General features: G+C 40.0%; 1 protein-coding gene across 5 annotated transcripts in view; it reads right to left on the reverse strand.

Moving 5' to 3' along the window:
- The window catches only part of CHST9 (carbohydrate sulfotransferase 9), a 191861-nt gene that overhangs the window by 163272 nt on the left and 16295 nt on the right, over nucleotides 1-12294 (reverse strand). For 3 of the 5 annotated variants that reach the window (XM_045505911.2, XM_074352192.1, XM_074352191.1), the window contains exon 2: nucleotides 1821-2030. In XM_045505911.2, coding sequence (XP_045361867.1) covers nucleotides 1821-1941 — 121 coding nt within the window. In that variant the 5' untranslated portion in view covers nucleotides 1942-2030. Of the gene's footprint in view, nucleotides 1-1820; nucleotides 2031-2128; nucleotides 2214-12294 lie in introns of those variants that run through there. The other 2 variants (XM_045505910.2, XM_045505915.2) reach the window with 2 other exon arrangements.

A 12294-nucleotide genomic window follows, 5' to 3' on the forward strand; every position in this document is an offset into this window, starting at 1 on the left:
ACAGGTCTGGACTTCAGAGAGACACCACCTGGGTTTGAACCCTAAAGGTCTTGCCTCTGCACCACATGTGGGCCTTGGATAACGTTCTGATCCACCTGCAGCTCACTGTCCTCGTCTACACACCCAGACTATCACACCCAGGAAGACATCGTTAGGATAAGAGAAAATACACGTAAACATTTGGCACTTATTAAACTTTCAATAAATGGTAGCGATTGAGGTTGCGGACATATTTTGTAAACTGCATTATATATGGAAGGTTATGACACGACTTGACTGTTTCTTCAAATATCATGTGTCTTCCTACGGACCATAACATTTCTTCATTTGTCTACATATATGAATATAATTTCTTTTACATATTGCAGCCCCCTTGTGATACTTTTCTTGAGAAATTTACTATGAGGCAATCATATTAGCAAACCTCCCAATATGAGATGTCTTTGATTCTTCCTCCTTTGCTGCCATGGGGTCTACAGTCTGCAGTGAATTTTTAACTCACTCATTCAATCAACACCTACTGCAGGCTTCTACGTGACAAGATCTATGCTAGGAATTATATTGCAGGAGGAGTTAGCCTATATATTTTATCACAGATGGTTTCATTAAATATAAGTTGTTATGATAAAACACTGCAGTGATAATATAGAAAACTTAGAAAATATTATAGTTTCCATATAAGTTTTGACAATACATTACATATTCTCTAGAAAATAATTATACGCAGTCTTTTCACAGGAGTTGCAATATAAATTAAATAAATCCAAAGTGTTTGTAAGGCTAAACCAAGGAAAGGGACTTAAAGATGGAAACAAATTTTAAAATGATCATATTTGTGACTTAGTGTGGAATTACCTTTCAGAATAGACCCTTCAGGGCTTTATATCTAGAATAATTTTAAAATGGGCCACAATTGGAAACAAGTAAGAAATTGTTCTGTTTTTACTTTGTTTTTCTTAATAGTCACAAGCTTAGGCTATTTCTACTAATGGAAAACAAACGGATTTGACAACACCTACGTGTATATACTTCTACGATGTTCTAAAACATTTCCTTTAACCGTTATAAGTATAATCCACTTTAACAGTAATTGAGTGCCTCCAATGTACAGCAATTACAAACTGAATGATGAAAGTACAGGATAGGCATAGTAGGCAGCTTCAAACTACTGCTCCTGGACCAAACCGGCCAACCACCTGTTGTTGTAAATAACGTTTTATTGGAACACGTCCTGATCCATTTGTTTACAAATAATCTTTGGCTGCTTTTTTGATCCACTGGCAGAGCTGAACAGTTCTGATAGAGACGATACAGCCTGCAAAGCCTGAAATGATTTTTAATTTTTACTGAAAAGGTTTGCCAACTCTGTATGTTAAAGGTAGTAAGGAATTGCTACACCAACTGGAGCAGCAACACAAAAATTAAAAAGGAATTGAAAGAGAGAGTTTGCTGTATATTCACCTCCTTTCAGGCCTATGCCCAGTGCTTAGTGAACACATCAAGGGCAGGATAAACGCTCCACGTCTGCGGAGACGAAGTCTCCACAAACAGTCCTTACTGCCCAAGAGGGCTAGAGGGCCCCTCCCCCAAGATGACAAAAATTCCAAGTGTGGCCCCAAGGGACCAAGCAAACGCTCACCAGAAATGTACACCCATCCTTTGTTTGGGGAGCTGGGGGTTTTCGTTTATGTCTCGTGTTTTACTTTGCTGGAAGTATGGTGATTTTCCAGGTATCCACAGACATCACAGCTTATTTAACTGAAAATGACCATTATGATTAAAAATTGGAAAAAGGAAAAAAAAAGAAGTTGTGGTGTTACCTGTGCGCTGTTCTTCAAACCAGACTTGCAGGTACACGAAGAGGAGCAGCCCTGCGACCCCAAACATGAGCACTGACAGGAAGACTTGTCTGGGGGTCATGACCACTTCAGAAGGCTGCATCTCTCCTCATTTCTGAAGACCGCAGGATTTGGTTTTCCGCAGCCCTTCAGCCCTTGCTTTTTCTCTGAGGCACCGTTCCATGCAGTAACCTAGAATTTTAAAAAAAATCCATACTGTACCTTGCTGATGACATTTCTTCCCAAATATGGTATAAATACGCAGTATGTCAACAAAACTGAGGATTTACATGAACTTTAACACTCTGCAGACAGAAGGGACTGTGGCTGATGTCCCTGGAAAGGCAATTTTCTGTTGTTACCTTTATCTTATCTAAGGAATGTGCTATCCTGCAGTTAATAAGTAACAGCCTAACATTTAATTGGGTGAAGCAAGCCCAGACTTCAGCTCTCCTATATTGTAAAGTCGAGTTCAGGTTACCTTAAAATGGTTGTGAGGGCAAAAAAGACTCTCAGAATAGACTGCTGAAGATGGAATTTTGAAAAGCATGTTCATGGAAAAAAGGGGGGAAAAAACCACTTCATGTTTTAGAAATATATAAAATTAAAAAACATAGGGTTCAATCTCTCATTTCCCTCTCTTGTAAAAGTAATAGGTTTCTCCAACTTAAAGAGTACCCTCGAAATCCCTCAAAGGCATAGGAGGATAAAGATGAAAAGGTCAAGGTTCAAAGGTCTCTTCCAAAATAACCTGGGAGTAGAGAAATCTACGTTAGATTACAGAAATTGACTTCAGTGATAAAAGATTACTTTATTTAAAGAAATACTGAATGACATTGTTTTAGAATGACCTCATTTAGTGGAATCTTAACTTTATATATATATATATATATTTTTTTTAAGCTCCATCCACTTCTGAGAATTTAATTAAGATACAAACCTTCTTCTCAGACAAATATAAACACACACAAAACCTTGTGTAAAATGTCAGTCTGTATGTACCCTTACTGAAACCCAAGTTAAGAAGCCTTGCTCCCCGTGAACTGCTGTGCAGATACGCGGTAGCTTGCATGGTGAGCTCACCTAGTTAGCAGACAGCTAATGAGGCCAAGGTCATGGCTTTGTGTCTGAGGCCCGCCAAAGACTTTGGCTCTGTTCCTCGGCCACACCCCCTCTTGGGATGCGCTGAATAAATGGTTTCTCAGCGTGAGGACATCACACACACACTGCTGTGTCTAAAAATTCTCTCTCCTTTTTCTCCAAAACTGCCTCAAAAACTTCTGAAAGAATATTGATTTAGCCTTTGAAAAGAGGTGTCTGGTGAGGCGCCAGGTAAAAGTTAGAAAGTGCTGTGGGAGATGGCGAGGCTGGTTAAAGGATAATATTAGCTATTCTTGGCAAAACCAACTTTCACACAGCTGCTGGGCTTCAGGGGTAACCTCTGAGATCAGAATTAGACGTGGATGTGGTAGAACCATCTCCTGATTAGAAAAAGAAGAGATCCACCCAACACGTCAAAGTGTTTACATGCAGAACAACCACAAAAAGACATATTATAAATACATTTTTTCCTTCATATTTTAATTATTCCATGGAAGGGGCCAGAGTAAGAGCAGTGACTGTCAGCATTACCTGAGGGGCTTCCTCGAATCCACCTCTGAGTCCCTTGAGGAAGGGGCAATGGTTAACGTTTTCACAAGTGCTTTAGGGGATTTCGGCAGGAGAGGAAGTTTTTAACTAAGTCAAAGAACTGAGGATATTAACATACTGCTCACTTGGTGGGTTATACTTTGCTTTTATATCGATTCGAAACTGAAATATTATGGGCTTTCTAAACATAAGCAACCACGAACAGCTCCCGAGGGAGATTTGCAGCTTGAGGTGTTCCAAGATCAAATCCCTCAAGGAAACTAGGAATAGAAGCCAGCTTTCTCTTTTCTCGATGCTTCAGTTAAACGAGGAACAGACATAATTCTTGGACCCACAGGAAGATTCAGATATGAGGAAACCAGTTAAACCAAATCTACTAGGAACAAAGAAATAGTTGTTTACAAGAAAAAAAGAGACTCTTACAATCTGTCTACATAATTAAAACTTATCTGGGAAGAAAGAGGAGAGAAGAAAATCCATAAATCAGAACAGAGCCAAAGGCCTGTGGGAACGGTGGCTGTGAGAGCCAATGGAAGTCCTCCCTGGGGGTTCGCAGGGGAAAATTATTACCTACGACGCTGGAAGAAGATTAAGAATTTGCCCTTCCTTTCTTCGGGAGATGCAGCTCTCTGCTGACACATCCTCCTGGGTAAGAAGTCAGTAGAAAACCCATAATGGTTATTATGGCAGATGTGGGCAGAGCAGAGCGATGAAAGCCACAAGGCAGAAAGGCAATCTGGTGTAAAACGGAGAGGTACGTTTGATTTTCTCCCATCTCAGTCCATTAATCCAACATTGGCATCAGGAAATGGCTCTCATTAAACAAAGGTGAGGCACGAGGAGCAGCAGTCTTGCTTTAAGCAAACCTGAAGGTCAGGTGTGATGGGAAAACACACCTATTTGGAGCCCAAACATCTACCACCATGCCTGCGGAAAAAGTGCAGACTACTGGAGGCTGAAATTACTTGGAATAATGCTATTTTATGTACAAGCATTATACAACATTTCCATGGTCAAAGGCTTCCTGTATTTTGTACAATCCTGCCTCTCCTCGCTCATACATACCGTCTACCTTGAACCTAACAGGTACTCAACAATGGGATGCACTGAACTGAATTTGGGGCTCAATAACAAAATGCAGGTAATTAATTTTCCAGTTGTATTTGTAAATCATTAGTTCTAAGCTACAAATGGAGAAATATGGACTATTAAAATACTGAAAGGGTCTACGTGATTTTGTTAATAAATACTATTGCATTTACTTTTCCCTGCATATCCTATGGATTAATCCCTAATAATTACAAAAATATAGAAATAATTATTTCACTCCATTATCTCTTTCACAACACCTTAAAAGTCATTCTTTCAAATGACCCTGGCAACAAAAAGAAGCATTTGGGGACTTAGTATAGTGATAGATTCCAGGAGGGAGGCAATTTATTTAAGAGGAAATTTTGAGTTGTCCAGTTTGCCAGAAGCCTACAATTTTAAAGGAGGGAGGTATGGAGTTTGAGAAAGGTTTGGATCTAATTATGCAGTTTTGGTGGGAGAAAACCCCCAGAGTCAGGGGGACCCCCATCCCTCCCCACAAGCTCAGCAGGACCTCAGCAGTCCTTGCCTTCTGCCTCCCTCCATAGCAGCTGCACCACACTCCTCTTTCGCACTCTCTGAGCAAACAGACCAACAGGGACAAACTCCCTCAATTTACTACCGCCCCTCACAAAGTTTACTGTCATCTGGCTCCATCCTCATCTCTTTGCCTCTATTTCTGACGACCAAGAGCTCTCACTCTTGCCTCCATCTCTTGCGGGCTGCTGTGAAACGCGGCTACATCACCGTGCCCAGCCCAGGCTGGGTCTTCTTCTGAACCTCTTCACCCAGTGACTTGTTCCTCTGAAACCCCTCCAGCCGTTACCCCACTGCTGTCATTCCCATGCAAGCCTCACCACAGAGTACTCTGCCCCGAGTGCCTCAGTGCCTACTTCCCAGCCTTTTCTCAACCCACAGCTGCCCAGGAAGCTGGAGAAGATGGGTGAGGTGCAGAAGTTGTGTAGCGATGGAAAATTTGTTATAACTTGGGGTTTTGCTTTCCTTTTTTTGCTATTCTAGTTCCTCTTCTATGAGTTTCCTGTTTATTCCCCTTTCTCATTTTTCTTATTGCTCTGTAGTTCTTCATGCATTTTAGATGGTAATTCTTCATCAGTTAGGAGCATTACAAAAATCTTCCTGTCCGTGACTTTTTTCTTTCTTCCCTCTCCTTCCCTTCCTCCCTTCTTTCCTCCCTACCTCCCGCCTTTTGCTGGTGGTGTGGTTGTTTTACTATGCAGAAATTTAAAATCAATTTTTATCATTCTTTTCCTTACTGATTTATAGTCTTGAAAGAAAACACATGATGTATTCAGAGTCAGGAAATTGGGGAGAGTGTAATAAAGGGGGCAATTTACAAAGAAGTGTTCGGGGTTTCGAGAAACCAACAAGGGTAGAGCAGTCCCCAAGGGCAAGTAACGGCAACCACTCCCAGAAGTGAAGACAGGAAGCAGAGAGCTATTCCTGAGCCTGAGAGGGGGCTGGACGCAGGGGCATGGCTGACGGGAGATGCAGCCTGCTGAACAAGCACAACACGCTGGAGCCAGGTGTTCAGGGGACCGGCTTCCTTAACTTCCTCCTGTCCTGAGACTTCCTGCCAGTGACCCACTTGGCAAAGCCAACCCAAAGCTTGAGGACAGGAGAGCTTTTTTATGTAACACATTCCCGTGAGCCTCCCAAACCACAGGGAAGAGAGGGGATGGGGGACGGCGTTCTTTACAAATGTTCTCAGGTAATATTCCTCACCTTCAAATAACACCGTCATTCTTTCATATTTCCTTTCAGAGGTTTTAAAGTTCTACTCTCCATATTGGGAATGTGAATCCACCTGGAATGCTTTTGTGTGCATGTGGGCTATTTATTTCACGTGGACAACAGTCCAACTCTATTTACTGAGTGGTTTATTATTTTACTATTGATTGTTAATGCCGATTTTGTTATAGTCCAAGTTCCTGTGTATGCTTGTACAAACATCTGCGCCTATCTTTGAGGAATGGAAAATGAATCTGATTACTGATCTAATTTTGTTAATGGTTATGCGTTTATTCATTTTGCTTTTTTGAGTCAGCTGTAGAAAATTATATTGCCTACACAATTATCATTTCCTTTTCACATCCAAATTTATAAGCACAGGGTTGTTAACAGGATTTTCTTATGATTTTAAAGATCTCTTTCATAGTTGTAAATATAGCCCCCTTTTCATTCTCAGTATATGTGTTTGTGACTTTTCTCTTATTTTCTTTGAACATTCTTATTAGAAGTTGTCTGTTTTATTTTAAAGTATACTGTAATTCCTCTCTATTGCTTTTTGTATGTTTGTTTTTATTCTCTCTTATTGATTCTTCTTTTATCTTCATTTCTTTCTTCATTCTGTTTTTTTTTTCCTTTAGGGGTATCTGTTGTTTTTTTTCCAATGTGTTTGAATTGTGAAAATTAATTCATGCATTTTAGATCTTTTTTATAAAACACATTTATGTAAGCCCATTAATTTCCTCCAAAATTACTTTTGTGCCATATCACATGATTTTACATGTAGCATTGTCACCATCCAGTTCTAAATATTTTGTAATTTAAATCATCATAAATTTGTTTCTTATTTTTAAAATGGCTTTTCTCTTTCTTCTTCTTTAGTTTCCTAAAGTTATCGAATCCTCTCTGTTCTTCTTTATGCTTTCTTTGAATCTGCAGATTTCATTTGTTAGCTAAGCAGTACTTTAAATTAAAAAAAAGACTACCCTCTTAATAATAAATTTTTCTCACAAAGTTTATAGCTTTCACAGGAACTTCAGCATGCTTTAAATACTTGTTGAACTGTATTTCCTCACTCTGATCATGCTTGAGATCTATTTAATTTCAACCATTCAAATAATACATTTATTATTAGCTATTAAAATAAACTTATTGGTATTCACCAATTTCTGTGTTCAGTGTTAATTAGCCTGTGTCAGACTTTCTACCCACAGAACGGTAAAATAATACATTTTTGCTATCTAATCCACTAACTTTGCTATGATTTGCTATAGCAGCCAAGAAAATTAATATAGTACATTTCTATTACAGAGTAACATGCTAAAGGAAAATTGTTTGTGAAATTACTATGAATGGGTAGTACTGATCTTTTCAAATAATTTTCACATGGTTTCTCAGGTCTAGTGTTTCATGGTCTATTCCTGTAACAGCTCCATTGTTCAGCATATTTTGTCATACGGAGCACAGAAACACATTCCTTTACTAGACACTAATTTGTAGGTACTTCCTTATGTATTTTTTTGCTTTGATTTCCTGTGTAATTTATTTTAACAGGTACCTTCTACTTTTAGCTATTGTAATTAAATTTTAATTATAATTAAAGTTTTTAACAAGACAAGGCTTTGCCCTTAGAGTCTTTGTTTTAGAAGAAAAAGTTTTAAACTCACATTTGACATTTTAGTGTTCAGTGTAGAGTTTCTCGTTTTGTTTCTTTAAAGACTGCATAAGACTAAAACCAAGGGCCCTTGCAAACATTTGTCTGTATTAAAGAAGGAAAAAAATAAAAACACCCATACAGATTGTTGTTGAATAGACTATCATCCCATTTCTCATTTTCACTTGTTTACTTGTTCCTCATTCTAAAGATGTCAAAGTGTTAAATATGGATGACACAAAAATGGCGCTGGAGCATCCATCTGCTCAAGCACAGTCGCAAGAACCTACAGCATGTGTTTACACGCCAGTCAGGAATCACCAGGATCACATTAAGGAACACGTAAGGCACTTACAGCATCAAATTCTACTTCATTAAAGGGTCCTATGAAGACAGAGGGAGTCCTTGAAAAGTTTTTTGGAGTCCTGGGATTTGGGCACGGCGGTACAAGGAAACGGCGATTTGAGCGGTCATGTCTAAGACAACTTGAAGGCATTACTGGTGAGGGATTATGTCAGGTGAGATAAGTGAGGACTGCAGACTGGGTAAGGGGGTCAGCAAGTCCAGTGAAATATGGAGTTTTAGTTACCATAGTAATTAATAGCACAACCTAAAAAGTGCTAAAGAAAAGACGGCTTCCAGTCCACGATTGGGACTGACTGTGGCGTAACCAATAGAAACGGGCAGGTTTCAAGTAAGAAGTGGAAGGAAAGGCTCTTCAAGTGGGTGCTGTGTTGCCTCCTTAACACCCCTCCTGCTGCTCTGTGTGGAAGCCACACAGTGTAGAACGGACTGCCTCTACCTCCAGCTCCAGCGATTGGCCCCCAATAGTGTAATTCTAACACGGTAATTAATCCTATGGTCAAAACAGTTGGTTCAGGAAAGGCCCCGAGTATCATTTTCCTGTAGCTGCCATAACAAGCTACTACAAATGTGGTAGCTTAAAACAACAAAAATTTCTTCTCTCGCAGTTCCAGAGGCCAGAAGTCCGAAATCAAGGTGAGGTCAGGGCCACATTCTGCCTGGAGGCTCTAGGGGAGAATCCTTTCTTGCCTCTTCTGATTTCTGGTGGCCCCAGTCTTGGCTTCTAACTTCACACAGCCTTCTCCTCTGTGTATTTTATAAGGATATTTGCCCCTGGATTTGTGGACACCCCACCACCCCCCGATTATCCAGGATGAGCTTACCTCAAGATCCTGGACACAATTACATCAGCAAAGATGTAATTCTTTTTCCAGGTAAGGTCACAGGTTCTGGGAGATACAGTGTGCATAGATCTTTTTTCAGATCACCATTCAACCACCGAAACAGGCTTCGCCTGGCCACAGTGACTGTCTTGGGAGTGACTTAAATATAATGAAGCTCAGTGCTATGGTTGGATGGTCAGGAGATGTGGTATTTCCTTCCACCGTGAACGTGAATAAGGAAGCACACAGTTCCTGTTGTTGCTGGAAGGCTCCTGGCGACCCTGATGGAAGCCAGCCTAAAGCTCAAGACAGCACAGAGGAAGGCAAAACTGAAAACCTGCAGAGAAACAGGAAAAGCTCTGACTGACCCTGACAGGACTCACTCTGCTGCTGAATTTGTAAATTACAGGAGCCAATAAACTTCCTTTATTTTTCAATGTACTACAAAGCAACTGTAAGTACAGTGAGAGAGCTAAGGAATTAGCTATATTTTGGGTGTAGCGATTTTGGCAAGATAACCAGAAACAAACGAAAACAGTAGTGCTAACATTTATTGAGCAGTTATATATTCCAGACACTATTCTGAGCTTTTTATTTTGATTATTTAATTTAATTCTCACAAATAACTCTACTGTCTTCCCAGTCAAGAAATCTGCAGGACTGGCTCATGTAACCACATGGTCTGAAGCAGAATTCAGTTGAGACATGAAGTGACAGGTGTCAGAGGGAACAGACCACAGAGGACCCTGGGGTCAAACTATGGTGATTTCATTTGTCCTGTGGACACCAGGGACCGAAGGGCAGTTCTGAAGGGAGTGTGGAAGGATCAGGTTTGCACTGTGGGACAATCCCTTGGCAGGAGCTGGAGATGAGACTGAAGGTCAGGAAGAGGACAGCAGCTGGCAGGGAATCCCCAGGGCAGGGGTTGGGCTCGATTTTATTCCAATGCCCAAATCCTTCCGTCCTTCCACTCATGCACACCCTCCTGTCTTTCGTCACTGGAGGTGGCTTACCACAGTGGTTAATTAAGTGTGACGATCCTGCCGCCTGACTGCTGAGTTTTGTCACACAGCTGGAACCCCTGGAACCCCTGTGTGCCTCAGTTTCCTTACATCTAAACTGAGGATAGTAAAAGTATTTACCTTGTTTGCTAAATGCTGTGAAGCAGGTCAATACACACAGGATATTTGGAAGAATGCCTGGCCCACAGAACTTATGTACAATATTAAAATGCTAATATCTTTGTGTCTCAGCTGTCCAGCACAGGGGACGGCTACGTTGCAGTCAATCAATAGGTATCTGTTGAAATGTCGAGTATTTTTACTTCAAAAGGCAGTCAGTCTGTTTTGACTGTGAAAAAGGTTTATTCTTTCAGTTCACGCCAATTCGACCCAATCAATAAACACCCATTAGGCTGGACGAAGACTGCGGCCGGCGCCCGACACTGGAGGCGAAGCGGAAAGGAGTAGGGTTTAATCTCTGATCTTCCTCAGCGAGCATCTGAACCCAACTCTTCATAACTTGCACAAGTTGGTATCAGAAGAGCCTTCTAGAACAACTCATAACAGATCTGTTCTCTCCTTTACATGACAGACTTTTCAATTATTGAAAACAATTATCCTGTCTACCCTTAATTCTTTTTTACTCCAAGATAAACAATAAACACACACAATTCCTTCAGCCATTCCTAAAGGGATACGATTTAGGAGTATTCAATCAACTTAATCATCCTCCTCGAGACACGTTCGTGTTTGTTAATGCTTTTCTTTAAATGCAAGGCTCAGAAGTAGACAGAATCATCTAAGCATGATTGAATGGGTGAGAATCAGCACCCATAAAAATAATGTCTAAACTTGAGTGCCTTCACAGATAAAATGGGAGAATAAACCAGGTTACAGGTTAGAGCCTTAGGGGCTTCCTTCAGTCCAAACAGCAGGAAAACAGAGAGACCTTCTTTAAAAAAAAGTCAAAGGGAAGGATTGTGAAGTGGGAAACATGCCATAAAGAACATGCAATTAAGAAACTAAGACAGGATATTATTACATGGCAGACAATAAATAAAACATTTGCTTAATAAATAAATGCAGGGCAACGATTCAAGAAATAGTAGGCATGAAGGTGAACGATGAAACATGGTCACCCCCAAAAGTGGAAAAAGAAGAGAACAGAAGAGATGATTATGTCAACATGAAATTATCGAGAGAAGATCAAAGCAGACTGGAGGATTTTGGAAAGACAAATTCCAAGATAAGAATGTTCTAATCCAACCATTGTCTGAAGTGTCAGAAGAGAAAAAGGGGTATTTCCTGTAGTGCACAGTAGGGAAAGATACTTTTTATACATAAAAATATTATTCATATACCCTTGAACCTTAAATAAGAATGAGGTACTCTGGGTACTATGTACACAAGTAATACACATTAATCTAAATTTTTGTTCTTTGTTTCAATGAGAGTCGGACGTGAGTTTTTCATAGCAACTGAAAGAGGAAGTTGCTTTTCAGGGAGATAATCTAATATATAAAGGAATTATAAAGTCTAGTGAGTTTGGTGGGGTATTATGACTGTGACATAATGCAAAAATGAGATAATGTAGGAGAGAGTGAATGAGAGAGAGAGAGAGAGGGAGGGACAGTGAGCAAGAGAATTTTAAAAGCTTCCTAGCAATGTATTTGCTTCCAAAAGACCTCAAAAAACAAACAAAACTCAGCATTCAATTAACTATTATGCAGATATAAGACTGACATTATAGATGAATGATTAAAATCATACAAAAAGATCCATGATACCTTCTTAGGTGAAAAGGGCACAGGTTATAAAACCACTGGAACACGCAGTTTGCTAAATATTGTAGTTCAGCCCCTGGTCACAGGGTAGAATTGCATTCTGGCCCCTCTTATGATTGGTGGGGGCTGTGTGACTAGTTAAAAAAAAATAACAAACAAACAAACAAAAACATCCCTGCAGCAAGGAAGAGGCCACACACAACAGAATGTCAGGAAGTCATTTTGATCTTTTCACTTCTTAAGAGTAAGCAGTAGTTAAAATTAGAATGTGAGCTACAATATAAAACAGAATGGATCAAATTGGTTTTGGAATGTTACTTTTTACAATATAACAGCAATATCTGT

Source organism: Camelus bactrianus, chromosome 24, assembly GCF_048773025.1.
Source record: "Camelus bactrianus isolate YW-2024 breed Bactrian camel chromosome 24, ASM4877302v1, whole genome shotgun sequence".
Taxonomy (NCBI): Eukaryota; Metazoa; Chordata; class Mammalia; order Artiodactyla; family Camelidae; genus Camelus; species Camelus bactrianus.